The following is a 27,468-nucleotide window of genomic DNA, read 5'->3' as shown; positions in this document are numbered from 1 at the left end:
AAGATAATGAGATTCAGTTTTAAAGATTGACTCAGGAGAATTTTTTGAGCATAGTAAATTTAAATAATCAAGCCAAAAATTTGAAGCAGATGCTACTCAAGCAAAAATCCCACTTCATTTTAGTTAAACTCCAATTTTATAGAAGTCTGTGCAAATTATATCAAGTTTTCCTCTTCATGTGAGGAAAGGTTTGATGTTTCAGTGCCTGAGTCTCATTTTGGCTTCATCATTTACTTCTTAAAATCTAAGACACATTCTCCCACCTAAGCTGGTAATGGCTATGTTGAGACTTTGCTGTCAGTGGGCTAGACAGAGCTTCCCCCTCATTCCTCTTCGGGAAACACGTTTCTATGCACAGAAGCAGCAGCTTAAGGTTAAGGAGTTTGCCCGACTCCGTCTACAGAACTCTGAAAATTGCCAACTCTGAATTTCCATCCAGCTCCATCTACATAGCTGGACAATGGCGTAGCAGTTTTTACATATCACCTGAAAATGTTTAGACATTCCAAATTAGAGACAGGATTAAGTTAGTTTAAAAAGCTCAATGAAGACAAATATATGAGACTAAAAATAGTTTGGTATGTTACAACTTCCTTCTAATCCAGATAGCAGTGTATATTTTCAGGCTGAGAGGCCGAGGCTACAATTGCAGCCTGGATTTCCTGCTAAGGTCCTCACAGCACTGTCATTCTCCCTGCTCAGAAACTGCTTTCTGCATATGAGGTAGAACAATGCATTAATTCATTATGAACAAAGATTTATTAAGGGACTGCATGATGGTAAACACTAGATGGGGAAGATACAACAAACAATGCTTGAATAAGTTTACTGTAATAGCCACAGTGGATTTAACTGAAGCCCATAAGATGTAAGCTTCACGTTCTCCCACTTGCATGGAACCCTTTGAAGGCCCTATACTTAATTTTTTATGCAGAATTTTAATTCTTTTTCTTTCTTCTCTCTTTTTGAATATTGTTCCCTGTAAATCCTTGTTGTTATACAGTAAATCCTTGTTGCTTATCTATTTTATTTATAGTAGTGTGCATCTGTTAATCCCATACTCCTAATTTATTCCCCCTTAGTAACCATAAGTTTGTTTTCTGTATCTGTGAGTCTGTTTCTGTTTTGTAGGTAGATTCATTAGTATTATTTTTTAGATTTCACATATAAGTGATATCATATATCTTTCTCTGTCTGACTTGCTTCACTTAGTATGATATTCTCTAGACCCATCAATGTTGCTGCGAATGGCAATATTTCATCCTTTTTATGGCTAAGATTTCATTGTATATATATTCTTTTTCTTAAGAAGAGTCCCCTAAATTACTGAAGTTTCAGGTTCCACCAAACCTGGATCCATCCCTGATTGCAGGTGTGAATCTTTGGCTGTGAAATCAAGTGTACGAGAAATATGACTTGTGCTATAGTCAAATTTATTTTCTATTTGAACATGCCTTCCGCCGAGTGGAAGAAACAACCTCAGCAAATACAGAGATCTTCCTAGAAGTGAAACTATAATAAATTGTGAGTGGAGTTTACAGGATACCAAGACCGTGAAGGAGGGGGCGTCTGGCCCTAGGTTGTCCCTTGTTGTGCTTGCTGTCTCCAAGACTAGACTCTCTGACCTAGAAGTGTACAGTCCAGGTCTATTGGGTCTTTGTCCTTCTGGTCCTGATTCTGAGCTCTCCCTAGGTGAGCTCTCTCTCTCTCTCTCAGCTGCTTCCATGTCTCTGAGGAATGGAAGACCCTGAGGGATCAAAGCATTGGGATTCTTTGGCTTCCCTTCAGCACCATTCTGGAAATACAAGAAAGTCTGAAGCGATGTCAAGTTATCTATGTCTAGACATGCCAAGCATCCGTGTCCACTCTATTGCTCCTGTGCCATGCCGGGCACTGGAAGCTTCTCTAAGGCCCACCTCATTCCTGGCTGCACCTTAGAAATGAGGCATAGGCTTCCTATGTTCTAAAATCCCTCAAATCTACTTGAGGAGAGAACCAGAGTTCAGTTGCAAGGCAGTGCTTCTTTTAAGAGGAACTGGTGTCTCAGCCCATTCATGAGTTGGATTGTGCAGTGAGGAGAGAAGCTATTTCTCATCCATCAGAATTTCATCCATGACTACTGTTTTTTACATAAACACTGTGCTTTGTGTCCTTCAGGTTTTGGTTTTTGAAGCTTAAAAGGCAATATTCATGTGGCTCAAAATTTTCAAGCTGTGAATCTCTGACTACAAAGGCAAATTTTTGCAACTTGCAAGACTAGAAATGATTTTCTGTGCTCTGGTTCTGATGTAGCTTCTCCTTTGAGAGGCAGTGAAAGTAGAATGTGCAAATTGGAGAGCCTGCGAGGTACAAGGAATTAGTTAGCAATTCATAACATTATCTGGCCACATCATCTATTCAGTAGTGGCATTTCAGTGGCTGATAAACTGACCATAATGCAGGTGTCCGCCCTAGCCACCTTTTCTTCCCATCAGAAAATATTCTAACCCATTGAGTTGAGTGAATGTTCATGTGCTGTGGATGAGTGCCCATTGTTAAGGTGAACTAGTTCTTGGTCAGGGATATTTGACGATGCTGTGGGTAACTATAATAGCCTGTCTTGGGGTCACTTTATGCAATTAGACTATATGAAAGGTGATGAGTTGAAAATTGTTTTCTAAATTTGATAGGTACATTCCATCTATCATAGCTGACATTAGAAGTTCTGCATTCAAAAAACAAGCAAACAAAGAAGTTCTGGATTCACCCTTGCTAATGGAGAATGTAATTTGCTGTACTCAAACACAAATCCTTACACAGAAAGCTTATCCACTACATTTTAGTGCTACCAAAATAGTAGTTTTGAATGTCATTTTCTAATAACACCCCATATAATTTTGAGTAGTTTAGATAGCAATATTTAAATGTTCTTTTTGATTGCTTGGAAGTATGAAAATACGATAGATTTTTGTTATACAGTACCTTTCTTGACATACTAAAGCACCTAACAAAGACTAGTGCAGAATTCTTCACAGCATTGACCTGCAGAAATGTCAACAGTTTACTTTAATTCAAAATTAATAAAAAATAACTGAATCAGGATTTAACAAACCCTGAAAATCACCCATAATTTGGAATTTAAAATACTATGTCAGAGGACTAGTCATAATATGCCTTTCATTTCCTCTAGAGTATTTATGATGGATGTGGGCTTTGTATACTTTTCACTTCCATTTACAGTGGGTTTGGCTTAAAAGGATTCCCTTTTTGAATTTTGAATAATTATTGAAGATACTTCAAAGATAGTCTCAAGATGAAGGAAATTGAAGCACACAATTACTAGACAGAAGAAAGCTCTTTATAAACAGCCGGCTTGATCAGTGCATGTGAAAACAGGCAACGCTATTAGATTTGCTAAGATGGAACTTTTAATGTTCAGTTAAGGATCAATATCTAAACTTCTCAGATTCATCTACCAGTCATTCATACTAATGGTGAAGAATTCTTCCCATTTCACCTTTTGATAATGAAAAATAGAAATAATAGAGACATATGCCCAAAGGCATTTCTTCCCACCATTTTTTTTTGCAAAAAGAATCATTTCTAATAATCTAAACCTTAACTATAAATACAATGATAAGAAATTAACATTGTAAAGGAGAAGGTTAAATTCTTGACTGGGTAAAGCCAGAATCAACAATTACTTTTAAGACAAAAAAATTTCTGTCTAGTAAGCTGTTAACACCTGTGAAGGACTAAGCCATAGAATCAAGGATGATATCTTTTAAAAATAGAAATTGAGGGCTTCCCTGGTGGCGCAGTGGTTGAGAGTACGCCTGCCGATGCAGGGGACACGGGTTTGTGCCTCGGTCTGGGAAGATCCCACATGCCGCAGAGCGGCTGGGCCCATGAGCCATGGCCGCTGAGCCTGCGTGTCCGGAGCCTGTGCTCCGCAATGGGAGAGGCCACAACAGTGAGAGGCCCGTGTATCGCAAAAAAAAAAAAAAAAAAAAAAAAGAAATTGAGTGAATTCAAAGTCTCCAACTCTTTCTTCTTATTCATTTATTTATTTATATATTTAATCATTCACATATTTATCCCTTTATTCACTTAAATTTTTTTCAAATATTTATTGGATGCTTATTATATGCCAGGCTATTTAAAAAATCAAATTCCAATAAATTATAGTTGTTCAGAGAAATATGTTCTTGTTAAAGAATTTAAGCACCTTTGAAAAATAGTTGAATTTCATAATGCCATTTGCAGCAACATGGATGCAACTAGAGATTATCATACTAAGTGAAGTAAGTCAGAAGGAGAAAGACAAATACTATATGATATCACTTATATGTAGAATCTAAAATATGACACAAATGAACTTATTTACAAAACAGAAACAGACTCACAGACATAGAGAATGGACTTGTGGTTGCCAAGGAGGGTAGGCAGTGCAGGGGTGGGGGATGGATTGGGAGTTTGAGGTTAGCAGATGCAAGCCATTATATATAGAATGGATAAACAACAAGGTCCTACTGTTGCAAGGGAACTATATTCAATATCCTGTGATAAACCATAAGGGAAAAGAATATGAAAAAGAATTTATATACATATGCATAACTGAATCACTTTGCTGTACATCAGAAACTAACACACATTGTAAATCAACTATACTTCAATAAAATACATTTTAAAAAATAAATTAATTTAAAAAATGGTTGAATTTTAAATACAGCTCTTATCCACAGTCACATTTTGCTCAGCAATGGAAATTGATCTTTAAGTAATTCAGATTAAAAATGTAATATTTAACTACAGATATATGCCAGTGACTTAAATTTGTTTGAAGATTATTGTGGTTATTCAAAATTTACTAAGCCTCAAGAGTCCACTTACCACCCAGCTGACATAGAATTGTTGATAGTTATTAATGTACTGTGAGAGTAAGGCAAGACTCCTATGTAGTGGTTTAGAGGTGTGAAACATTTTATGATAATATACCAGTTGTAAAACATTGTGTAGTACTACTCATGGTAGAAAAAAGTTTTCCCCTTGACATCATCTATTCCCTTGAGTAGAGTTTGGCTATTTATGTGTGACTTGCATAACTGAGAATTTACTGATCACAAAAACAAGCAGTTTTATACAGAGCACATTTATAGAAATCCTAGTTAATTCTCTTGGTCAAGCTTTTAATTACATCCAGTTATTTCCTGTTAGTTCATTGAAAAACCTAACAAATAACCAAGTGACGACTAGCTAGCATCCCATCTTACAAGTTATTTTTTAGGAAACACCAAACTAATTAAGACATTGTCTGCAGCTCTTAAAGAAAAATTAAAAATTATTTTTATTTCAGATGCGATCTGTGAGCCGAGTCTTTAAGTTTATTGATATGCCAGCAGAAGATGGTAAACCTAACAAGTCACTGAAACCATCCAAGGATGGCCAGCTCTCAAAAGTTATGATTATCGAGAATCATCATGTGAAGAAAGATGACATCTGGCCTTCAGGGGGCCGAATGACCGTGAAAGACCTCACAGCGAAGTATATAGATGGTGGGAATGCCATATTAGAGAACATTTCCTTCTCAATAAGTCCTGGCCAGAGGGTGAGATTTAAACATTGCTTCCTTTGTTAAACCTGAGTTCAGTAAGTGAATTTCAGTAGCCTAAAGCAATGTGTTAGTAGAATCCATTTGTAACACTGTTATTGTAGACTAGGACCAATATTGAACACAAATATTTTCAAGTTATTATATGAAGTCATTGTTTCATGTGAAATATACTTTGCAAAGTCCTGAGTCTATATAATGGAACCATTTTATTCCATTTTATTTTATTTTATTTTTGTATTAATTTTTATTGGAGTATAGTTACTTTACAATGTTATGTTAGTTTCTGTTGTACATCAAAGTGAATCAGTTATATATATACATATATGCACTCTTTTTTAGATTCCATTCCTATTTAGGTCACCACAGAGCACTGAGTAGCGCTCCCTGTGCTATACAGTAGGTGCTCATTAGTTATCTATTTTATACATAGTAGTGTATATATGTCAGTCCTAATCCCCCAATTCATCCCACTCACCTCTTTCCCCCTTGGTAAACATGAGTTTGTTTTCTACATCTGTGATTCTATTTCTGCTTTGCAAGTAAGTTCATCTGTACCATTTTTCTAGGTTCCACATATAAGCAATATTATATGATATTTGTCTTTCTCTTTCTGACTTACTTCACTGTGTATGACAATCTCTGGGTCCATCCATGTTGCTGGAAATGATATTATTTCGTTCTTTTTTATGGCTGAGTAATATTCCATTATATATATATATATATATATATATATATATATATATGCCACATCTTCTTTATCCATTCCTCTGTCAATGGACATTTAGGTTGCTTATACAAACAGCTCATGCAGCTCAATATCAAAAAACAAACAACCCAATCAAAAAATGGGTAGAAGATCTAAATAGACATTTCTCCAAAGAAGACATACACATGGCCAAAAAACACATGAAAAGATGCTCAACATCACTAATTATTTTAGAGAAATGCAAATCAGAGCTACAGTGAGGTATCACCTCACACTGGTCAGAGTGACCATCATCAAAAAGTCTACAAATAATAAATGCTGGAGAGGGTGTGGAGAAAAGGGAACCCTCTTGCACTGTTGGTGGGAATGTAAATTGATACAGCCACTATGGAGAACAGTATGGAGTTTCCTTAAAAAACTAAAAATAGAACTACCATATGATCCAGCAATCCCACTCCTGGGCATATAATGGGATCTTTTTTTTAAAAAAATTAATTTATTTGATTTATTTATTTTTGGCTGAGTTGGGTCTTTGTTGCTGTGCACATGCTTTCTCTAGTTGTGGTGAGCAGGGGCTACTCTTCGTTGCGGTGCGCAGGCTTCTCATTGCGGTGGCTTCTCTTGTTGCAGAGCACGGGCTCTAGGCACGTGGGCTTCAGTGGTTGCGGTATGCAGGCTCAATAGTTGTGGCTCACGGGCTCTAGAGCACAGGCTCTGTAGTTGTGGTGCACAGGCTTAGTTGCTCTGTGGCATGTGGGATCTTCCTGGACCAGGAATCGAACTGCATTGGCAGGCGGATTCTCAACCACTGTGCCACCAGGGAAGCCCTGGGACCATTTTAAATGTGATTCTACTTGCAGAATATCTAATTGATTGCTACCTTACCAACTAAAGAAGCTGTTAAATAAACCAAAATTATAACATGTTTTAGATTTTGCATCTTGAAACTATCTTCCATTTCACGTGAGGGAAATATTTTGTTGCTGACTCCATCTAAAGTTTTCTTAAATTTTATGTAATTGACACTCTTTCAAACAAGTGGTACTTTTTTTCTTAGCTTTTTCCAATTTTCTTGTTTAGTTGGAGTTTTCATCAAGGTATGGATTGTTAAATTTTTTTCCCAATAATGTGCTAAGTTATAATTATTTATGAAGCAATAATTTTTTATTATTTAATAAGCAAAAATAACCTTGTACTATTTTGAAGTGTTTTTTATGGATCCCAGCGCTGGGCTGAATTCACAGAAGTTACTCAAATATACGGATTCTGGAATTGATTCTTAGAGAAGGGGATGGTCATTCTCCCTACATTTAATGCTCTGTAAATGTGATTTTACATTCTCTCCAGATTCCTTATTCTGGGCCACTCTGTAAATCTAGCAGGAGTATTATATTGTTTTGATTGCTTTCTTTTCCATTTAAATTGAGATAGAATACAATAGGGCCACTTCTTATGAAAACTGAATTTTATTTTATTTATTTTAAAAAATATTTATTGGGTTGTGCTGGTCTTAGTTGCAGCTCACCAGCTCCTTAGTTGTGGCATGCATTTGGGATCTAGTTCCCTGACCAGGGATCTAACCCGGCCCCCTGCATTGGGAGCGCGTGGTCTTAACCACTGCGCCACCAACGAATTCGCTGAAAACTGAATTTTAAAACTTCATCTCTCTGTGGTTTAATCTCAAACAGAGATTTTTTTTTTAACTGGGGAGATAATGGTCAGTAAGTTTCGTTAGGCCACCATCACTGTCACCAACACAGAAACAGACTGTTTTCACTTGCTTTTGCCCATGGGTTTAGGAATGTTTGATAATTGGATGTATTAGGCAAAGTTCTGATAAGAAAAATGTATAGAGTGAGCAAAAATTTTCTACATCTTATGCTAAATGGCTTGAAATTGCACACTGGAAATTTTGACTTACCTTTTAGTCTAGTTAGGAAAAATATATTCACATACTACTAAAATTAGCTCTCTATTATATTTATGCTCATCAAGAATGAGATTTTTTTTTCTGAGAGAAAAGTATAAATGGGCATAAATGGAAAGACTAGGTTTTAGACTGAATTTTCCCCTAATATTAGAATGAGGTTGTCTAAAGTTATGCTTTGGAACTAAGTAAAATTAATGGTTTGCCTTCATTCTTCCCTTCCATTGAGAAAAGCATAATTAATTACTTTTTCTTGCTTATACATCAGTGAATGCCATAGGCAGCTGAGGGTCACCAGGATGGATGCCAAAAGTGCTGTGAAGTTATAACAACAGCAGCAGATAGCTTGATCCACAGGAGGAATAGATTTGGTAAATTATTTGCTTTCCCTCCTCCTGACATTCTCCCATCCATTTGCTTTTCCAATGCTCACTTGCCCACTAAATTAAATACAAACAAGTCCGAGTAGAGTGACAGAGTTTCAGAGTCCTCGTTTTTGTAGGTAGTTTCCTTGATGCGAGAGTAGTAATCAGAGATGCTGTAAAATGAGGAAGAAGCAATATGCTCAGGCATTCCATCTTCTCTGAACCTTTATACGGGAAGCAGGTGATGTGTCTTTGCAAGACACTCCCTAGGTGCTTTGGGGGAATTGAAAATCACTCACATAAGGCTATAGATGTTTATAGAGTGCTTATCATGTCCTAAGCACTGTTTAAAGACCTTTATTTGCTATCACATTTGATCTTATTTTAACTCCAAAGGTAGATGTTATTACCCTTTTTGCGCATAGTGGAAGAAACTAACAATCAGTTAAGTGAGTGAACTCAGTGAGTTCACTGAGTGATCTCAAACTCAGATCTGTCTGACCTCAAAGTCCTATTTTACCTGCTTCTCTTAAAAGAAGAAAAAGAAGGAGCAGAAGAAAGAAGACAGAAGACAGAAAGGGAGAGAGAGATCTGTCACAGAAGATGTCATTCTAAAAGGGGAAATGTGAAATCCAGTAACAGCTAAAGCAGAATTACTCTGAAGCTAACAAGGCTGAGGTTTCAAAGAACTTCACTTGCCTGAGCCCCTTTCAAGGCCCTGTACATAATTTTGTGTTTATAGCTTTGAAATCTTTATTCTTGAAAAGAGCTCCCTTCCCCCCCAAAAAAATTGTACCCTTGAATAAGAGATATATAGATAAAATGCTAAGGTAGTTCAGAAGAGGAAGCAGTTATTATCATTTGGCTAGGAGTTGGGCTATTCAGGGAAGGTTTTCCACAGGAAGTGGCATTTAGAATGAGGCTTCAAGACTTAAACTGTGATTTGAATGATTAAGGTGGGTGAAGAAAGGTGCTGTAGGCAGAGGGAAAAACATGAGGCATGGAGCATGTGTGGAAAACAATGACTGGTTCAGCCATTCGATGACTGGAGGATGCATAAAGGATGTAATTGGATCCAAGATTGGTGCAAGTTGGTGCAGATTATGGATCTTGAGAGCCAAAGCAATAAAGGGAGGTGATAACTCAGAAAATCCTAATTGATTCTGCTACCACATGGTCTTTGAGAGCAGTGGTTCTCAAAGTGTGGTTCCTGCACCAGCATCATCTGTGTCACTTGAAAACTTGCAAGAAATGCATATTTTTGAGCCTCACTGAGCCCTACTGCCCAAGGGGTGGGAACAGTGGTCTGTGTTTTATCACACCTTCCAGGTGGTGCTGATACATGCCCATCTACTTGTGAGAACCCATATTTAAGAGAGTCTTTAGGTGTAGAGGAGTGATGTAGAAGAGTGAGGGTAGAATTCCAACTGTAAAGGCTTAGGGAATGGGTGATTCCTAAATTGAGGGGTTGTATAGAACACCAATGTTGGTGGTGGGAGAGAGAAAGCAAGAACATCTGTCTAAGAGGATGGGTATATAGAGGGATTTGCCTTTGTCCTGTAGGAGTAGTTGGGGGATTTTTTTGTTTGTTTGTTTTGTTTTGTTTCTTGAGACAGGAGGAAAGGAGATAAGTGGAGTTAAAGAGAAGTGGTGTTAAAGAGAATCATTGAGCAAAAAGCTGGAAAACTGAAGGTGTTCTTATTAGACTGCCTTAATATTTTAAGTCAACTTCCAAAATCATCGAAGTTGAGTAGTGTCAGTTCTCTGATTTTGTTCTTATCCTTCAATAATGTGTTGACTGTTCTTTTGCATCTCCATGTAAACTTTAGAATCAGTTTGCCATATGCACAAAATAACTTGCTGGGATTTTGACTGGGATTGCACTGAATCTATAGATCAAGTTGCGAAGAACCAACATCTTGACAATATTGAGTCTTCCTATCCATGAACATGGAATATCTCTCCACTTGTTTAATTTTTCTTTGATTTACTTCATCACTTTTTGAAGTTTTTCTCATCCTGATCTTGTGTATATTTTCTTAGATTTATACCTAAGTATTTCATTTTGGGGAGTGCTAATGTAAATTGTATTTTGTTTTTAATTTAAAATTCCACTTGTTCATTGCTGGTATGTAGGAAAGCAGTTGACTTATGTATATTAACCTTGTATCCTGCAATCTTCCTGTAGTCACTTATTAGTTCCAGGAGTTTTAGTATTGATCCTTTTGTACTCTCTACATAGATGATAACGTCATCTGCGAACAAAAACAGTTTTATTTTGTTCTTCTCAATCTGTATGCCTTTTATTTCCTTTTCTTGTCTTGCATTAGCTAAGATTAGGATGCTGAAAGCAGTTGTAAGAGGGGGCATTCTTGCCTTGATGTTGATCTTAGTGGGAAAGCTTCACATTTTTCATCATTCAGTAATAATAGCTGTAGGGTTTTTGCAGAGGTTCTTTATCAAGTTGATGACCTTTCCCTCTATTCCTACTTTGCGAAGAGTTTTTATCAGGCATTGATGGTGGATTTTGTCAAAGGTTTTTTCTGCATCTGTTGATATGGCCGTATTATTTTTCTTGCCCATTGATATGATGGATTGTATTAATTGATTTTCAAATGTTGAACCAACCCTGCATATCTGGGATAAATCCCACTTGGTCATGGGATTTACATTTACATTTATACATTGTTGGATTTCATTTGTTAATTTTTTAAAGCATTTTGCATCTATATTCATGAGAAATATTGATCTGTAATGTCTAGTTTTGGTATTATAGCAATGCTGGTTTCATAGAATGATTTAGGATGTATCCCTTTTGCTTCTGTCTTCTGAATGAGATTGTAGAAAATTGGTAGAAATTCTACTTTAGGTGATTTGTAGAATTCACCAGTGAATCTATCTGGGATTGGTGCTTTCCGATTTGGAAGGTTATTAATTATCAATTCAATTTCTTTAAAAAGTATATGCCTATTCAGATTGTCTATTTCTTCTTATGTGTTTTGGCAGATTGTATCTTTTAAGGAATTTGTTCATTTCATCTAAGTTATCAAACTAGTGGGCATAGAGTTGTTCATAGTATTTCTTCACTATTAATAATATGTATTAAGAGATGTAGTGACTTTCCTTCTTTCATTTCTTTAAAAAAATTTTTAATTGAAATATAGTTGACATACAATATTATGTAAGGTTCAGGTGTACTACATAGTGATTTGACATCTGCATACATTATGAAATGGTCACCACAATAAGTCTAGTAACCATTCATCCCCATACAAAGTTATTACAATATTAACCACATTCCTTATGCTAAATAAGGTAAATATTCTTTCATTTTTGATGTTATTAATTTGTGTCATCTCCTTATTTTCTTAGTTAGCCTGGCTAGAAACTTATAAAATTTAATGATCTTTTCAGAGAACCAGTTTTTAGTTTCATTGATTTTCCCTACCAATTTCCTATTTTCAATTGGTTGATTCTACTGTAATTGTTATTTATTTATTTTTCTTCTGCCTAATTTGGATTTAATTTACTCTTCTTTTTCTGGTTTCCTAAGATGGAAGCTTAGATTATTGATTTTAGATATTTCTTCTTCTTTGTATTACATATTCTTTTCTATACAAGATATTTATATTATACTACAAATATATATTTTTTGTATGAGATATATTAGATATTTCTATACTAGATATTTCTTATTTTCTATAGCATTTAATATTATAAATTTCCCTCTGTACTGCTTTTGCTGCATACCACAAAATCTGATAAATTTCTTTTTTATTTTCATTTATTTGAAATCTTTTTTCCCTTGAGATTTCTTTTTTAACCTATGTGTTTTTTAATGTCCAAGTATTTGGGGATTTTCCAGCTGTCTTTCTGTTATTGATTTCTGGTTTAATTCCATCATGGTCTGAGAGCATACATTGTATGAGTTGCATTCTCTTGAATTCGTTAAATTGTGTTTTATGACCCATAATGTGATTTATCTTGGTGAATGTTCCTTGTGAGCTTGAGAATAATGTTATTTTGCTGTTGTTGGATGAAGTAGTCTATAGGTGTTAATTATATCCAATTGACTGATGATTGTGTAGAGTTCAACTATATCCTTACTGATTTTCTAACTTCTGTGTCTGTCCATTTTTGATAGAGGAATATTGAAGTCTCCAACTTAATAGTGGATTCATCTATTTCTCTTTGCAATTCTGTCAGTTTTTGCCTCATGTTATTTTGACACACTGTTAGGCATATACACATTAAAAATTATTATGTCTTTCTGGAGTATTGGCCCCTTTATCATTATATGGTACCCCTTATCTGATAATTTCTCTTGCTCTGATGTCTGCTCTGTGTAAAATTAGTTACTACAACTTTCTTTAATTAGTATTAACATGGTATATCTTTTTCTGTACTTTTAATCTATTTATATATGCCTTTACATTTAAAGTGGGTTTATTTCTTTAAAGTGAAATTAGGGAAAGACAAATACCATCTGGCTTCACTTATACATGAACTCTAAAAACAAAAAAATGAACAAATATAACAAAACAGAGAGCCATAGATACAGAGAACAAGTGGTTGCCAGAGGGGTGGGCACTGGGAGGATGAGAGAAATAGGTGAGAGAGATTAAAATTTTTTGTAGTTGCCCTAAAATTTGCAATAAATGTTTTCAACTAATCCAGGTTACCTTTAAACAACACTATAGTGCCTCACAGGTCTTGGAAGTATGTTATTATAACAAAATACAGTTGACCACTGAACAGAGTAGAGGTAGGGGGTGCCCACCTTCTGCACAGTCGAAAATATCTTCTCTGTTTATCTGGGATTGCTCTGTACACATGGTCCCTCTTTATCCGCAGTTCTGCATCATCTAATTCAACCAACTCTAGATATTGTAGCACTGTAGTGTTTACTATTGAAAATAATCTGCATGTAAGTGGACTTGCACAGTTCAAACCTGTGTTGTTCAAGGGTCAACTGTATTCTCACTTCCTCCCTCTTTGTCCCTTGTATTGTTGCTGCCATTCATTTCACTTATACAGAAGCATATATATAAATATACATAATTGAATACATTGTTGCTATTATTATTTTGAACACACTACTACCTGTCAGATCAATTAAGAATAAGAAAAATAATATTTCTTATTTTACCTTCACTTATTCATTCTCTGATGCTCTTCCTTTCTTTACATAGATCAGAATTTCTGGCTTAATTAATTTTCCTAAAGAACTTTTTAAAACACTTATTGCAAAGCTGATCTACTGGCATCAAATTCCCTTGATTTTTGTTTGAGAAACTCTTTATTTCTCCATTATCTTTTGAAGGATAATTTCACAAGGTACAGAATTCTAGCTTGGTGGTTCTTTTCTCTCAACACTTTAAATATTTCACTCCATTCTTTTTTTGCTTGCATGTTTTCTGAAGAATAGTTGAATTTAGTTCTTTTCTTTGTTCCTCTATAAGTAAGGTGGTTTTTTTCCCTCTGGCTTCTTTCAAGATTTTTTCTTTATCTCTGATTTTCTGTAGTTTGAATATAATATGCCTACATGTAGTCTTTTGGCATTTATCCTGCTTGGTGTTCTGAACTTCCTGGACCTGTGGTTTAGTTTTTGACATTAATTTGGGGAAGTTCTGAGTCATTATTGTTTCAAATATTTTTGTTCCTTTCTCTGTTTCTTCTCCTTCTGGTATTTCCATTGGCGGTATATTATACCTTTTGTAATTGTCCCACAGTTCTTGGATATTCTGTTTTTTAGTCTTTTTCTCTTTGCTTTTTGGTTTGGAGGTTTCTGTTGTCATAGCCTCAAGCTCACAGGTTTTTTTTCCTTAGCCATGTTCAGTCTGCTGTGCCCATCATAGCCATTCTTCATTCCTGTTAAAGTGTTGTTGTTGTTGTTTATCTCTTGCATTTCTTTTTTAATTTTATTAAAATTTCATTCTCTCTGCTTACACTATCTGTTCTTGCATGTTTTCTACTTTTTCCAGTAGAGCTCTTAGCATATTATTCATAGTTGTTTTAAATTCCTAGACTGATAATCCCAACATTTCTGGCATATCTGACTCTGGTTCTGATGCTTGCTCAATCTCTTCATACTGTGTTTTTTGCCTTTTAGCGTACCTTGTAATTTTTTTTTAAAGATTTTTTTTTTGACGTGGACCATTTTTAAAGTCTTTATTGAATTTGTTACAATATTGCTTCTGTTTTTTTGTTTTGGTTTTTTGGCCACGAAGCATATGGGATCTTAGCTCCTTCACCAGGGATCGAACTTGTACCCCCTGCATTGGAAGGAGAAGTCTTAACCACTGGACCACCAGGGAATTCCTTACCTTGTGATTTTTTTGTTGAAAGGTGGGCATGACGTACTGGATAAAAGAAACTGATAATTAGGCCTTTAGTGGTGTAAGGTCTGGGGGAAAGGGAAGTGTTCTGTTGTCCTATAATTAAGTCTCAGTCTTTTATTGAGACTGTGCCCTTGAGCAGTGAACTTCACAAGCGCTTCTCAGATTTTTCTCCCCCTTAGGTGCAACAGTACACTTATGTGGGCTGGAGTTGAGTATTCTCCTTTCTTCAATCAGTTAGGTTCTAATAAAAAACCCAGTAGGTTAGGTTCTGGTAAAATAGTTTCTCTTGAAGGAGGCCTTGTTAAGAAAAACAGAATGTTCTGTAATATTATGAAATTGTGGTTTCCCACATCTTCCTGCTGGATGCACCAGAGGGTATTTCTGTGTACTTCACTGTGAGATGAACTGTGATTGAGCTCCTAGAGGTAATACTTACAAAAGTGTGGGGACCTCTCTATGAATGACCTCCCTGGGAGGTTTTTACTCTCAGACTTGACCACACTGAGCCTCCAGCAATTTGTTGGTTACAGTTTAGATTTCCCTACCCTCACTCGAGTTGCTATGGAGGTTTCTGATCATGGGTTTCTGTTCCAGTAAGTTGTGATTCTGTCTGTCTCTCCACTTCTGGTGGCAGTGATTTGCCCTGTGACTTCATTTTCTGAAGGATCTAAGAAGAGTTTTGATTTTCAGTTTGCTCAACTTTTCACTTGTTGTTAATATAGAGTGATGACACCCAAATTCCTTATATGCTGGACCAGAAACTAGAAGTCTTGTTTTTCAATTTTTTTTGTCCCTTTGCCTGGCACATTGCCTAGCTTACTATATGTTAAATGCGTGAATGAATGAATGGATTATACCTATTTCTAGGTCATATGATTGATTACAGTAGGAATTGATTCTTAAAATGTTATTCTGAGCAACTCTCTTAAGAATGTAATTTCTACTGCTTTGCCCTTAGAACCTTTAACAACATCTTACAAACTGTAACAAGATGCCCCCCCCAAAAACTTCTTGCATGGTGATTAAGAAGTTGGCTCAAGTTTAGTATGGATCTTCCTTGACTTATGATGGGGTTATGTCCTATTAAACCCATCATAAGTTGAAAATATTAGGTCAAAAATGCATTTAATACACTTAATCTACTGAACATCATAGCTTAGCCTGGCCTACCTTAAACAAGCTCAGAATACTTACGTTAGCCTACAGTTGGGCAAAGTTATCTTACACAAAGCCTATTTTATAATAAAGTGTCAAATATCTCATGTACTTTATTGAATATTATACTGAGTGAAAACAGAATGGTTGTATGGTTATGGAAAGGTTGTGAGTGTATCAGTTGTTTACCCTCATAATCACATGGCTGACTGGGAGCTGCAGCTCACTGCTGCTATCCAGCATCATGAGAGAGTATCATACCACATATCACTAGCCCAGGAAAAGATCAAAATTCAGAATTCAAAGTACAGTTTCTACTGAATGCATACTGCTTTTGCATCATTGTAAAGTCAGAAAATTGTAAGTTAAACCATCTTAAGTCAGGGACCATCTGTATATTATTTCTATTATCCAAAAGTCCTGCAATCTTAACTGCGGTCTAATTCATCTTCTTAAAAGAGAGAGAGAAAACATTTGAAAAGGACCTAAATGGGCATTTCTTGTTTAATTTTTAATGAATTTCAGTGTTCTTGGTTCTGTGGTGTGTCTGAGTCCATTCAGGCTGCTATAACAAAATATCATAGGCTTTGTGACTTATAAACAACAGAAATTTATTTCTCACAATTCTGGAGTCTGGGAAGTCCAAGATCATGGCCCCACAGGTTCAGTGTCTGATGAGAGCCCACTTCATCATAGGTGTCTGTCTTCTCACTGTAACCTCACATGGTGGAAGGGACAAGGGATTTCTCTGGGGCCTCTTTTATAAGGGTACTAATCCCATTCATGAAGGCTCCACCCTCGTGACCAAATCACCTCCCATTGGCCCTACCTCCTAATACTGTCACATTGGGGGTTAGGATTTCAACATATGAATTTAGGAGAGACACAAATATTCAGCCTATAGCATAGTGAAAAGATAAAAAAATCAATATTTTGTGCATAAAAATGATTCAATATTCATATTAAAACACTTTGTTCATAGAAATTACTTTAGTGAAGAGATGTCCTATTACTTTCTTGGCTCTTAATTTAGGCCTTTACTTCACAGAACCTGTGCTTTAAATTTTATTTTCAACGCATGAGAAATGTAGAAAGTATTTCATAACTTTAACTTAAAAACAGTAACTTAAAAAAACCTTATTTTTCTTTTCAGTCTCAAATAGTTTTTTCTTAAAAGCTTTTGATTTTTGCCTAAATTTTTAACATCACCTTCCCCTAACTAGAATATCTCTTCCTTTTTTTCCTTTTCTCTTTCCTCTCAAAATACAGGCTGTGATTTTAATCTGGAGCTAGGTCTTTCATGATAAACCTAGATTTAACAAGATGCCTCAGATGATATATTGTATATATTACAGTACTGGATAGTTCTCTGATTAAATAGATATTGAATCAGACTTCAAGGTCTGTTCTTTTGGGTGAGCTTATCTGCTCTCTCCATTTGTAGTCTCTTTAAAATACTAAGATGCCACAAACAATTCAAACAATATCAAGGGCTCAGATCATAGCAGCATAAGTGCCTAGTATCTATTTGATTTGTTAAACGCATATGGACTTCTGTCTTATACTGGTTTTATAAGGAGCATAGTCTCAAGAACTTATTATGTTAGGAATTATGTTTTATTAATAATAAACAGATTAATAACATATAAAAGTTACAATTATTATAACTCTGGGGATCCAAATTTCATTTGATTTGGCATCTTGATTTCTGGAGACTAAAGGAGATAAAAAATAATTACAACAGGTTTCAATCTGTTGCAGTATTAAAATGGTGAATAAGACACTCTGAAAAGAATGTACTGAGACTGTTCTAGTCATGGTACAATGCAATTACAGCTAGCACCAAACTCAACACTGTTTAACTTTCCACATAACATTTTGATTTATCTTGATCCAAAGTTCTCAAAGAGGAGGTACACTGAAGTTACTAGAAAACATTGACTTGGAATTAAGATCTATCTTAAAAGCTTATTTGCGGGAAGTACTCTGGCCTTATTCAACAGATCACTGAGAAGCCTGGAAAAACAAATCCTGGAAAAGAATTATTATGTGCCAATTATATAAACAACAGAAGACTTTGTTATGTACGAACCAATTAGATTCCGCGCTGTTGAAAACCGTGTGTGGCATAATGCAATGCCAGCAGTTCAACAATATAAGGAAACCAGAGCGATAGCTAAAAACTTTAAAGCTAAAGATTTACAAATTGCCTCTCAATCCGGTTTTATCCCAACATAAAACCTGTGTCCTCTAAACATTCAATATTTGCTTCTTAAGGAAAAAGAATGTAGTCATTTATCCTAATCATTAGAATCCTGGCTAATGATTTAAGAGTCTGAAACTCAAGGAACTTTTCATCAAAAGTGCTTGATATGACTTTAGAGCAGATCACTTCCTGCTCTTGAACTTGCCTTTGCTTCTCTTTCCTCATGCCTCATCTACACAGGGCATACTCAGATTGCTTATACAAAGCCTTACTGTTGTGTTTGGAAAATCATGATGTATGGCGAATGTGTTTGTACAACATGGGCTGATTCAGAAATAGAAGTGTGCATATGAAATTCCACAAGATTTTTAAATTAAGAGTTGATCTGGTAATTGACCAAAATTGACTATATCCATTTATTTATTAGATCTACTAAATAAGTTTATTCATTCATCTACCCTCCCTCCCTTCCTCCCCTCCTTCCTTCCTTCCTTCCCTCTATCTACCCACCTGCTTACCCACCTATCTGTCTGTCTGTCCATCCATCCATTCATCCTTCCATCTGACTGTCTCTCAGTCAATCCAAATAAGTTTTTATTGAGTATTTATGTGAGCCAACCACTATGCCAGGTGCTGAGAATTCAGTGGAAAACAAGATAGATTACCTGCCCTTTTTGAACTTATATTCTTTGGGTGAATACAAGCAATAATCAAGGAAAGAATAAATAAAATAATTACCAATTGTGATTAGCAGTATGAAGAACCTCAACAGGGTGTTATGTATAACCTGTTGTTTATCTGATTTTCTCAGTTGTCTCAGAAAACAAACGTGTGAAACTCCCATTATAGGGCTCTTATGATAGAAAGACAATTGTGTCACTTTTGTTTAATCAGCTTACCTAAAGGCCTAGTTTACTACTAGGTTCCTAATCAGTATTCAATAAGTTATTATTGTGGGTTTCTGTACACTCTCAAGCATTTATTGTGGTCTGTAACTAGTTCTGGTTTAGAAACTGTTACTAGTCTGTAATAAGTATAGAAATTGAGAGTAAGCATTTAGAAATTCATTTTTATTTTCTACTTTTTAAAGTACTGATGGTGGATTGGAAACTAAAACACAAAGCAAAACTGTCCTTTACCACAAATAGTGTAAAAAGCACGATTTACAAGACCATTTGTTCAGCTCTCTTGTAAAAAGGCCAAATGATAAAAAAGAAATAGCAATAATGTAAGGGGAAAGAAGGAAACATTCAGTGCCACTAAATGTCGAGCACTTTATTCAGGGTTTAGTTAATGACTGCAGAAATGTTCTGTCCCACTCACAGCATCTTCCTCTAAGAGCTGGGTCTGGGCTGGCATCAGAACACAGAGTCAGCTCCCTGTGGGGCACATGAGGCACCTCTTCTCTCCTTGCAGTGCACAGCCTTCTCACTTCCGTGCTGTGTTCTTACAGTCTTTAAGGAACAAGACTAGTTTTTTCTTTTCCTTAATATCCCTTTTGCTTCCTAAAATTCTCTTCTTGCCAATCAGAATGGATATAAAAAGTTGATTTGACAACTGTCCATGTGCTTATCCACTGAGGAGTGGTAAGGCCCAACCTGCCTTCTGTGAGAATGCGAACTTATTCTTTATTTTAGGCCTAAACTTGATGCTCGCTTATTTTATTATGGCAGTATCTAAATATTAGAACCGTTGCAGATTTATTAATTTTCAAACTCATATTCATGTTTGGAACTAGATCAAGCTACAGGTCTCTGCTTCTGGCTTGAGCCCATTCTCAAAAATTAGTGCATTAACAGGGAGGTCAGCTCGGTGCTTTGTGACAGCTTAGAGGGGTGGGATAAGGAGGGTGGGAGGGAGGGAGACGCAAGAGGGAAGAGATGTGGGAACATATGTATATGTATAGCTGATTCACTTTGTTATAAAGCAGAAACTAACACACCATTGTAAAGCAATTATACCCCAATAAAGATGTTAAAAAAAATTAGTGCATTAAGACACTGTATCTTTGTTTTCTTCCATGCAAAATGGGCATTTTCAACCTTTTTGCCATTAGTAAAGGTCAGTAATAAATGAACCCAGCATCAGGGGTCCAATCTGTTATGGCCAGTTTCTATATTGTCTTCCAGGGTTGCTCTGTTCCAGATCAATTTTGGTCAGAATTTGAAGTGTGCAAAAAGGTTTGAATGAATAAGTGAAACTTCCCCTGGTGATGATTTAAAAAACAACAACAGCAACAAGAAAACGGTTCCAGTGGGGTTTTTTTATTAACGTATAATATCAGATTACATTTATGGTATTGTATCTATCTGTCACAGGAGTAATTCCATCACTGATATTCTAGGTGGGCCTCTTGGGAAGAACTGGATCAGGGAAGAGCACTTTGTTACTGGCTTTTTTGAGACTGCTGAACACCAAAGGAGAAATCCAGATAGATGGTGTGTCTTGGGATTCAGTAACTTTGCAACAGTGGAGGAAAGCCTTTGGAGTCCTACCACAGGTAAGCCAGAAAGACTTAGCTAGTAAAAAAAATGACTAAGTACAGTGTTCCCTTTATTTGATACTTGCACTCAAGAAATTCACATTTCCCTGCAAAATATATTCCCTATGTATCGCTGTCTTTTTTTTTTCTGCAATGCAGCCTTTTCATAGGAGAGAAACTACGTCTAGAAGTTTGGAATTCTCTGACATACAGTTATCGAACTATTAATAGTTTTGATAGCTTTTTCCGGAAGACGTAAACCACAGCAGGAGCATGGGGCTTTTGTTTTTATCAACTTTTTGTTTCTGCTTCAGTAGTCTGAGCTCCAAGTTAGCGATCACAGCAGGTTGAGAAATGCTTTGCAAGATATAAAAGATGCTGCTGAAATAACAAACACTTGGAAGCATGAAGTAGTGGAATTGAAAATAAAGAGTGTAATGATTGACTTTTTGTTCTTTGAAAAGAATGAACCATGTCAGAGTAATCTGTAGCTTTTTTTTTTTTTTAATGTCACTCTTTGATTTGGGTCACAAAGGATCTTCAGTCTCACTGGCTTAGCATCATTCTATCTGTGTTATTGTGCAAGAGGACTTTTTAATTATGAGAGAAATAGCAACAGTTCCATTTTTAAATGATCTTAATGGAAACCAAGGAATGTCTTTACTGGGACCAAATCTGAAAGGCATGGGCTGTATATCTACTGGTGTTTGTTCTCATCTCTATGGATATAGTTGCTGGTTTAATATCTTTGTTCCCCTTATACTAATGGGCACTGAATCCTTTCTACTACCATGGTCCTAACAATTCTCTACTTTTAACACAAAATTAAAATGCCAGGAGCATCTCCAGGTAGATGCTACAGGCTACAAATCTAGCCTGAGAAAACAGCTTGTATGTCTTGATAGATTACCTCTGTGGAACATTTGCTCCTTTCATCTAGTGAGGCACTAAATATCGTAACTGCTAGACTGATGCTTTTAATTCATTTGTCTAAACTTTTTCATGTTGCCAGAAGCTTCATCAAAAGCTTTTTCAAAAGTTCAGCTTTGGTTGAACTTTTGAAAAACAGTATTGTTTCTTCAGAAAGAAAAAAGGGATTGTCAGAGGGTCTGAAGATAAAGAAACACTGGGAATACAAGTATCCCGAGGTGACAGCATTAGGCAAGATAACAATGTTGAAGAGCATGGGATAGAATTTGGTTTTCTGAGATGCACTGCCGTTCAGTTGACTCTGTTTTCTGATCCCATTTTAAACTACAGTAGTGAAACTTTTGTTCTTTTTTGTTGTTCTTGTTTATACAAATCCGCCCATTAGAATAAGCAAAGCTCTAAGAAATAATTTCAGTTTCATTGAGGATCCTTTAGTTTATCTGCCATGTGATGAAAAGATTTTTGTTTTATTGTATGTTCTATTTAGGAACCCAAATATGCAAAACATAGAGGAAAACCAAGTGAGCTAGAATTATGAAAATTCTTTATCTTGCCTCTCTGCCAACATGAATCTTCCAAACTTGCCTTTTCCCTCTTCTATGGCATCAAGTTTTTTATAAACTAAACAAGAAATACTTTGAGCTACGCCTTTAAAACTGTGTAATCGTGCTAATAAAAATGCTTCTCATTGTACATGTTTATGACCCTGGTTTCTGGGACTGTCTTCTGGTATCACAAGGATGTCTGTAGACAGAAGGTACTATTTCTTGCACAGTGACATCTTGAGAACGTTAAGTGAATGCCCAAGAAAGAGAGAAAGAGGGTAAACTCCTCAGACCTTTTTAACATCCAAACCAAGAGTTGCTTTTATTTTCCCAACTTTCCTTTGAAAGTTCAAATTAAGTAATTTTTTTCCTTTTCTGGAGTTTGATCTTTAAAAAGCAGAAAGAAGAAATTAAAAATCCAGGAACTATTTTTGTTTGCTTTTCCATCTTTTGTTCCCTTCCATCTTTCTGACCTTGCAAGAGTTTCCCCAAGACCTCTGACATTGAGATAGTAGAGATCTCTAGGTCAATTAATCACTTGTTTTCAGACACATGAAACAGGAACTTTGAACAAGAAACTTCCCTCTCCCTCATAGTGATCTCGAGACGTCAGCTGTGGAATCACAAGATGTCATTAGTTTCGGCAAATTCTTGCAGTTTGTGTGTGTGTGTGTGTGTGTGTGTGTGTGTGTGTGTATTTGTGTGTTCTTCCCTCCTGCAGCTAGAAAGCAATCTTAGAGAAGGTACCAGTGTGGAAAACAGGACATTGTGTACATTTCAAGGTGGAGCCTTCTTTAATTTGTTCTACTCTACCTCTCAGCTCTGAGAGCGTGGACAAGACAGTGAGGCCTATAGTCAGAGTCCCATTGGCTTAGGCAATTGAACACCAAGACTTAAAATTGTTCATTCGCCTTGAATCTTGTTAATCACTTAATTCATGAAAAACAGAAAAATAAGTTTAAATTTATTTTAAAGCCTCAATTACAAATTTGAAGGGCTTCCCTGGTGGCGCAGTGCTTGACTGGCCCCCTGCCTGCAATAAGACTTTATGATCTGAAAATAATCCATACCTGCATACGACTTCCCCCAGAGCTGGAGCCTCTTTTGCTATCAGGGATATCAGATAGGGCCAAGTCATGTATCTGTAGAGCTGAACAATGAAACTGTGAGTGCAGCAGTTCACATTCAATTTCACAATAATTAACAATTTAATAATTAGTTATTAAACTACTTCCATATGCTTTAAATGATAATACGTACCATAGGTTCCATACTTATGTAAAAGATACTGAGGTCCCAATCCCACCCATGAGCTTTCAGTGGGAGCTCATCGCCTTAAGTCAGCGATCAGAGGAAGAAGCCAAAATGATAAATTAAGCATAGGTAATTAAGTATAGTGTTGGAGTGCCCCTGTTAACCTCGACTCTAACCCCAGCTCTCCACTCCCACATCCCAGTCCCAGATGGGATCTAGAACTTTGTTTACAAATCTCTCCTGGTACTTCTCTATGTCTTATATTGGAATTATCTGTGTATTTATTTAATTTCCACTCAGTATTATAAACACTTTGCAGACATTACTAGTTAAGGAAGCAAGACGTAAAGACAAAATCATCAACAATCAAAGAAATCTAGCAAGAAGAATAGAGTAGCAATGCTAAATTAAACATAGATTTTTTTTTTCCCTTACTGATTTTTCTGTCTCTTATATAGCACATACCGTAGGTTACATGGTAGGAATTCAAGATGTATATTTTTCTGCTGAGTCACTACATGCTTGCTCTCTTTTACAAGAGGCTGTGGTTCTACCAGTGTCTGGGTTTTCTTGCCATATAAACTTATGCAATTTATTTAATTTCTCCGAGCCTCAATTTCCTTGTCTGTAAAATGTGTATAATGGTAGTAACTACTTCATTGGGGTTTTATGAGGATTAAATGAGTAAAGGAATAAATAACTGGAAGTACTTAAAATACTCCCTGGCATGTAGCGATTACAACACACTGTGTTATGCTGGTTGTTACTATTTTTTAGAGTTCCTTAAGGGTAGAGGAGCATGTCTCTTTCATCTTTGTATTGACAAATGGGTATTGACAGTTTCACAAAGAAGATGATGATGGAGGTGGGCCTTAAAGGGTCATAAAATGTGTAGGTTTTAGAAGGGTTGGGGGCAGGGAGCTGTGGAGAGGATATTCTAAGATCCTAGACATGGATATTGTAAACAGCTACAGAGGTGGAACTAGAAAGAGCTGTGGGGGCAAAATGGGCAGAGGAGGCCACCTGTTAGGGAGCGTTAGGAGAAAGAGGGAAAGACTTCACTAGTACTGAAGTGGTCGAGGAGTGGGTTGAGTCTTCTTGAGCTAGAAGGAGGGTAGGAAAAGAGCAGCCAAAGGGTATGCTGCGGCTGGCTGTGTGTGGACAGAGGACTTCAGCAGGCAGGATGGGAAGCAGGGAGATGGGCTCAGAAACTCTCTAGCTGTGATGTGGTGAGAGCCTGGACTAAAGTGAAGAGGGCAGTGGGCATTGGGCGTGGAGTGCCGAATTCAAGGGAGAAACGAAAAATAACTAGTATGGACATTAGTGCAACACAATTGTACTATTTCTGAGCCTAACCATTTGAAATTTGTGATAATCTGGCCAGATCTGAAAATCATTTTTTAATGCTATTTCTGAGAAAGTGTGTATTAAAACGTAGTGTAAAAGGTCGTGAAACATTAAATGACTTTACAGAAACAAAAATCTGAACACGTTACATGCAGTCAATTTACCTACAAATAAATGACACGTACATCAAAATTTTAAAGTTATTCTCAAGTTGTTATCAAGCTTAAACATTTTTGACTCATAAAATTCGCCTTGTTTTTCTTCCTAGATGTTCCTAAAAACAAAGCAGCTTTTATTTTTAGACCTTCTGTAATCCAACCTTAGGATCTCGATTTGTTCATATTGATGAATTTTTATTGTACAAATTCAACGTATAATAAAGTTTTGCAAACATTGCCAAAAGGCAAGATCACAGACACTTTGTTGCTTATAAACATTTGGGCCACATTTTAATAAAACTATACATTGTATATGTATGTATATACATATTGTGTATATATATATTTTTTTCCCACCCTTCTGAGCCAAAACAAAGCAACACTATATACTTAAGGATAAGGAGTCATTCCTCCCACTTATTTAATTTATACTACACTCAATAACCGCAAAAGACAAATGCTTTTTTGTTTTTCATCTGACCTCCAAGGCTAAAGCATAATGCCTGTTGCTGTGATGCGTGGCCAGCCCTGAACGCCCCACACAGGCTCAGCCATCGCCACTGACCTGAGCGGCTGAGGAGTCAGCTTCAGGGAAGAGATGAGTCAGGTGGCGAACAATGGTGCTCTCTTTGTTCTTCCTTGAGCCCCAAGAATTGTTTTTGTAGCATACATACGTGATGACATTACATAAATATCAAATATTTGCACATCCTAATTTTCCCACCGGTGAACAGTTTCTTGAAAGAGAGGTAGAAGATCATTGTGATATATAATTTCCAGCGTATTTTTTGCTGCACAATCAGACTGTGCCTCCTTGGCCAAACCATATAACTTCTTAGGACCCTGGCTGTTTCATCTGTACAGCGGGAAAAGGACATAGGTGACCTCCAAGGACCTCTCAGCTTTAGAGATGAGTTTGTAGAAACACTGTTTCCAAACAATGGGACACCCACTGGCACCCCTCAAAGCAAATGAGTGCCAGGTACTATTTGTCAGACAAGAATGGAATGTTTGATTAGTTGTATGAAACTGAATTTTAACTGAACCAGTTCCTTCACTTAATTTTTCTTTAAAGTTAAAATTAAAGTATTATTTTAATGCTAGACAATAAACTGTAAACAAAAGACCTATAGAATTTCTGAATGGTATCAAATCGACTGCATCTAAAATTTTTGGATGTCTAGTTTCAACAAAAACTTCCTTCCAGTGTAATTTTGAATATGTATCTACTTTAAATAAAATTAATATATAGTATATTGCCATACATTTATTACATATAAATTATCAGGCTACTGTGAAAAAAGTTAGGCATACCATTTCTCAAGCAATTACAAACATCAAGGTTTTAATGGGCTGTTAGTACTATTCATTTAAACACTCTGGGTTGTGGTAGCTATTCTTTCAAAAGGAAGAAAAATAGTATGTGCTGAACTGTGACTATGATGTTTCATAGTTTTACTTCTTATGTTCACATCAGCCCATTTATTTATTCAGGCAGTGTTTACTGAGCATATACTATGTAAAGCCTGTGTGCTAATGACAGGGTACACAGCAAAGTTATGGTCTAGGAGAGGAGATAGACATTAAAAACAAAATGCTCATAAATGCATATGTAATTTTAATATTCACTATAAGCCGTATCCTACTGGACGACCTTATTTGGTGTTAAGAATCAAGAGAGATTCTCTGAGGAAGTGACATTGAACTTGAGACCTGAAGGATGTAGTTGGCCATAGGAAGAAGGTAGGGGATGAGATTCCCAGGCAGGGAGGATAGAATGTGTGAAGTGAACTGAGGAAGTAAAAGAAACCCAGGTGGCTGGAGGCTGGAGTGAAAAAGGGAGTGGAGTAGCCAGGGGCACTAAACGAGACAGACGAAGTGCAAGAGGTTGCATCATGCAGGGTCTGTAGGCCATCTTACGGGTTTTACATTTTACTCTGAATGTAATGGAAGGCCGCTGACAGTTTTTTAAAAGGTTAATGACATGATGCAACTTACACTTGTGGTGATTACTTTGGTTGCTAAATGAGAGTGGACTGGGAGGGAGGCAAGAGTGAAAGGAAGGAAACCAATTAGGAGGTTCTTACAGTGTTCAGAGAAAGATACTGGTGGCTTGAACTATGTGGTGGCCATAGAGATAGAGAAACAAATGGATTTGAGATACATTGGGGAAAACAATCCACAGGACTGATGATTGGTTCCTTTTGGGAGGATCAGGAAGAAAGAAAAGTCATGGATGACTCCAAAGTTTGTGGATTGATAAAACGAAGGTGCCATCTATCAAAATGGGAAAGCCTGAAGTGAGAGAAGATTTGAGAAGAAAGGTAGCATCTCCTCATTTTACAATAACACTAAGGCTCAAAGAGATTGGGTTCCTGTTCACAGGTATACCTACCAGGCCAGAGCTGCATTGCCACAGCATCTTAGGAAGGCACCTTGCCTTTATAACTTCTGTGTCT

At 36.4% G+C, this 27,468-nt stretch overlaps 1 protein-coding gene across 8 annotated transcripts in view; it reads left to right on the top strand.

The window, feature by feature from the left end:
• Window positions 1-27,468, top strand: part of CFTR (CF transmembrane conductance regulator) — a 195,814-nt gene that overhangs the window by 150,410 nt on the left and 17,936 nt on the right. For 4 of the 8 annotated variants that reach the window (XM_027102096.1, XM_027102097.1, XM_027102099.1 and 1 more), the window contains 2 exons: window positions 5,336-5,587; window positions 20,638-20,793. In XM_027102096.1, coding sequence (XP_026957897.1) covers window positions 5,336-5,587; window positions 20,638-20,793 — 408 coding nt within the window. Of the gene's footprint in view, window positions 1-5,335; window positions 5,588-20,611; window positions 20,794-25,119; window positions 25,270-27,468 lie in introns of those variants that run through there. The other 4 variants (XM_027102102.1, XM_027102101.1, XR_003431917.1 and 1 more) reach the window with 4 other exon arrangements.

This window comes from Aethalodelphis obliquidens, unplaced genomic scaffold (genome assembly GCF_003676395.1).
Source record: "Aethalodelphis obliquidens isolate GAN/ISIS:26980383/991018 unplaced genomic scaffold, ASM367639v1 scaffold5, whole genome shotgun sequence".
NCBI classification, from domain to species: domain Eukaryota; kingdom Metazoa; phylum Chordata; class Mammalia; order Artiodactyla; family Delphinidae; genus Aethalodelphis; species Aethalodelphis obliquidens.
Note: the sequence above shows the minus strand (reverse complement) of the source record. Positions and strands in the feature narration are given on the sequence as shown.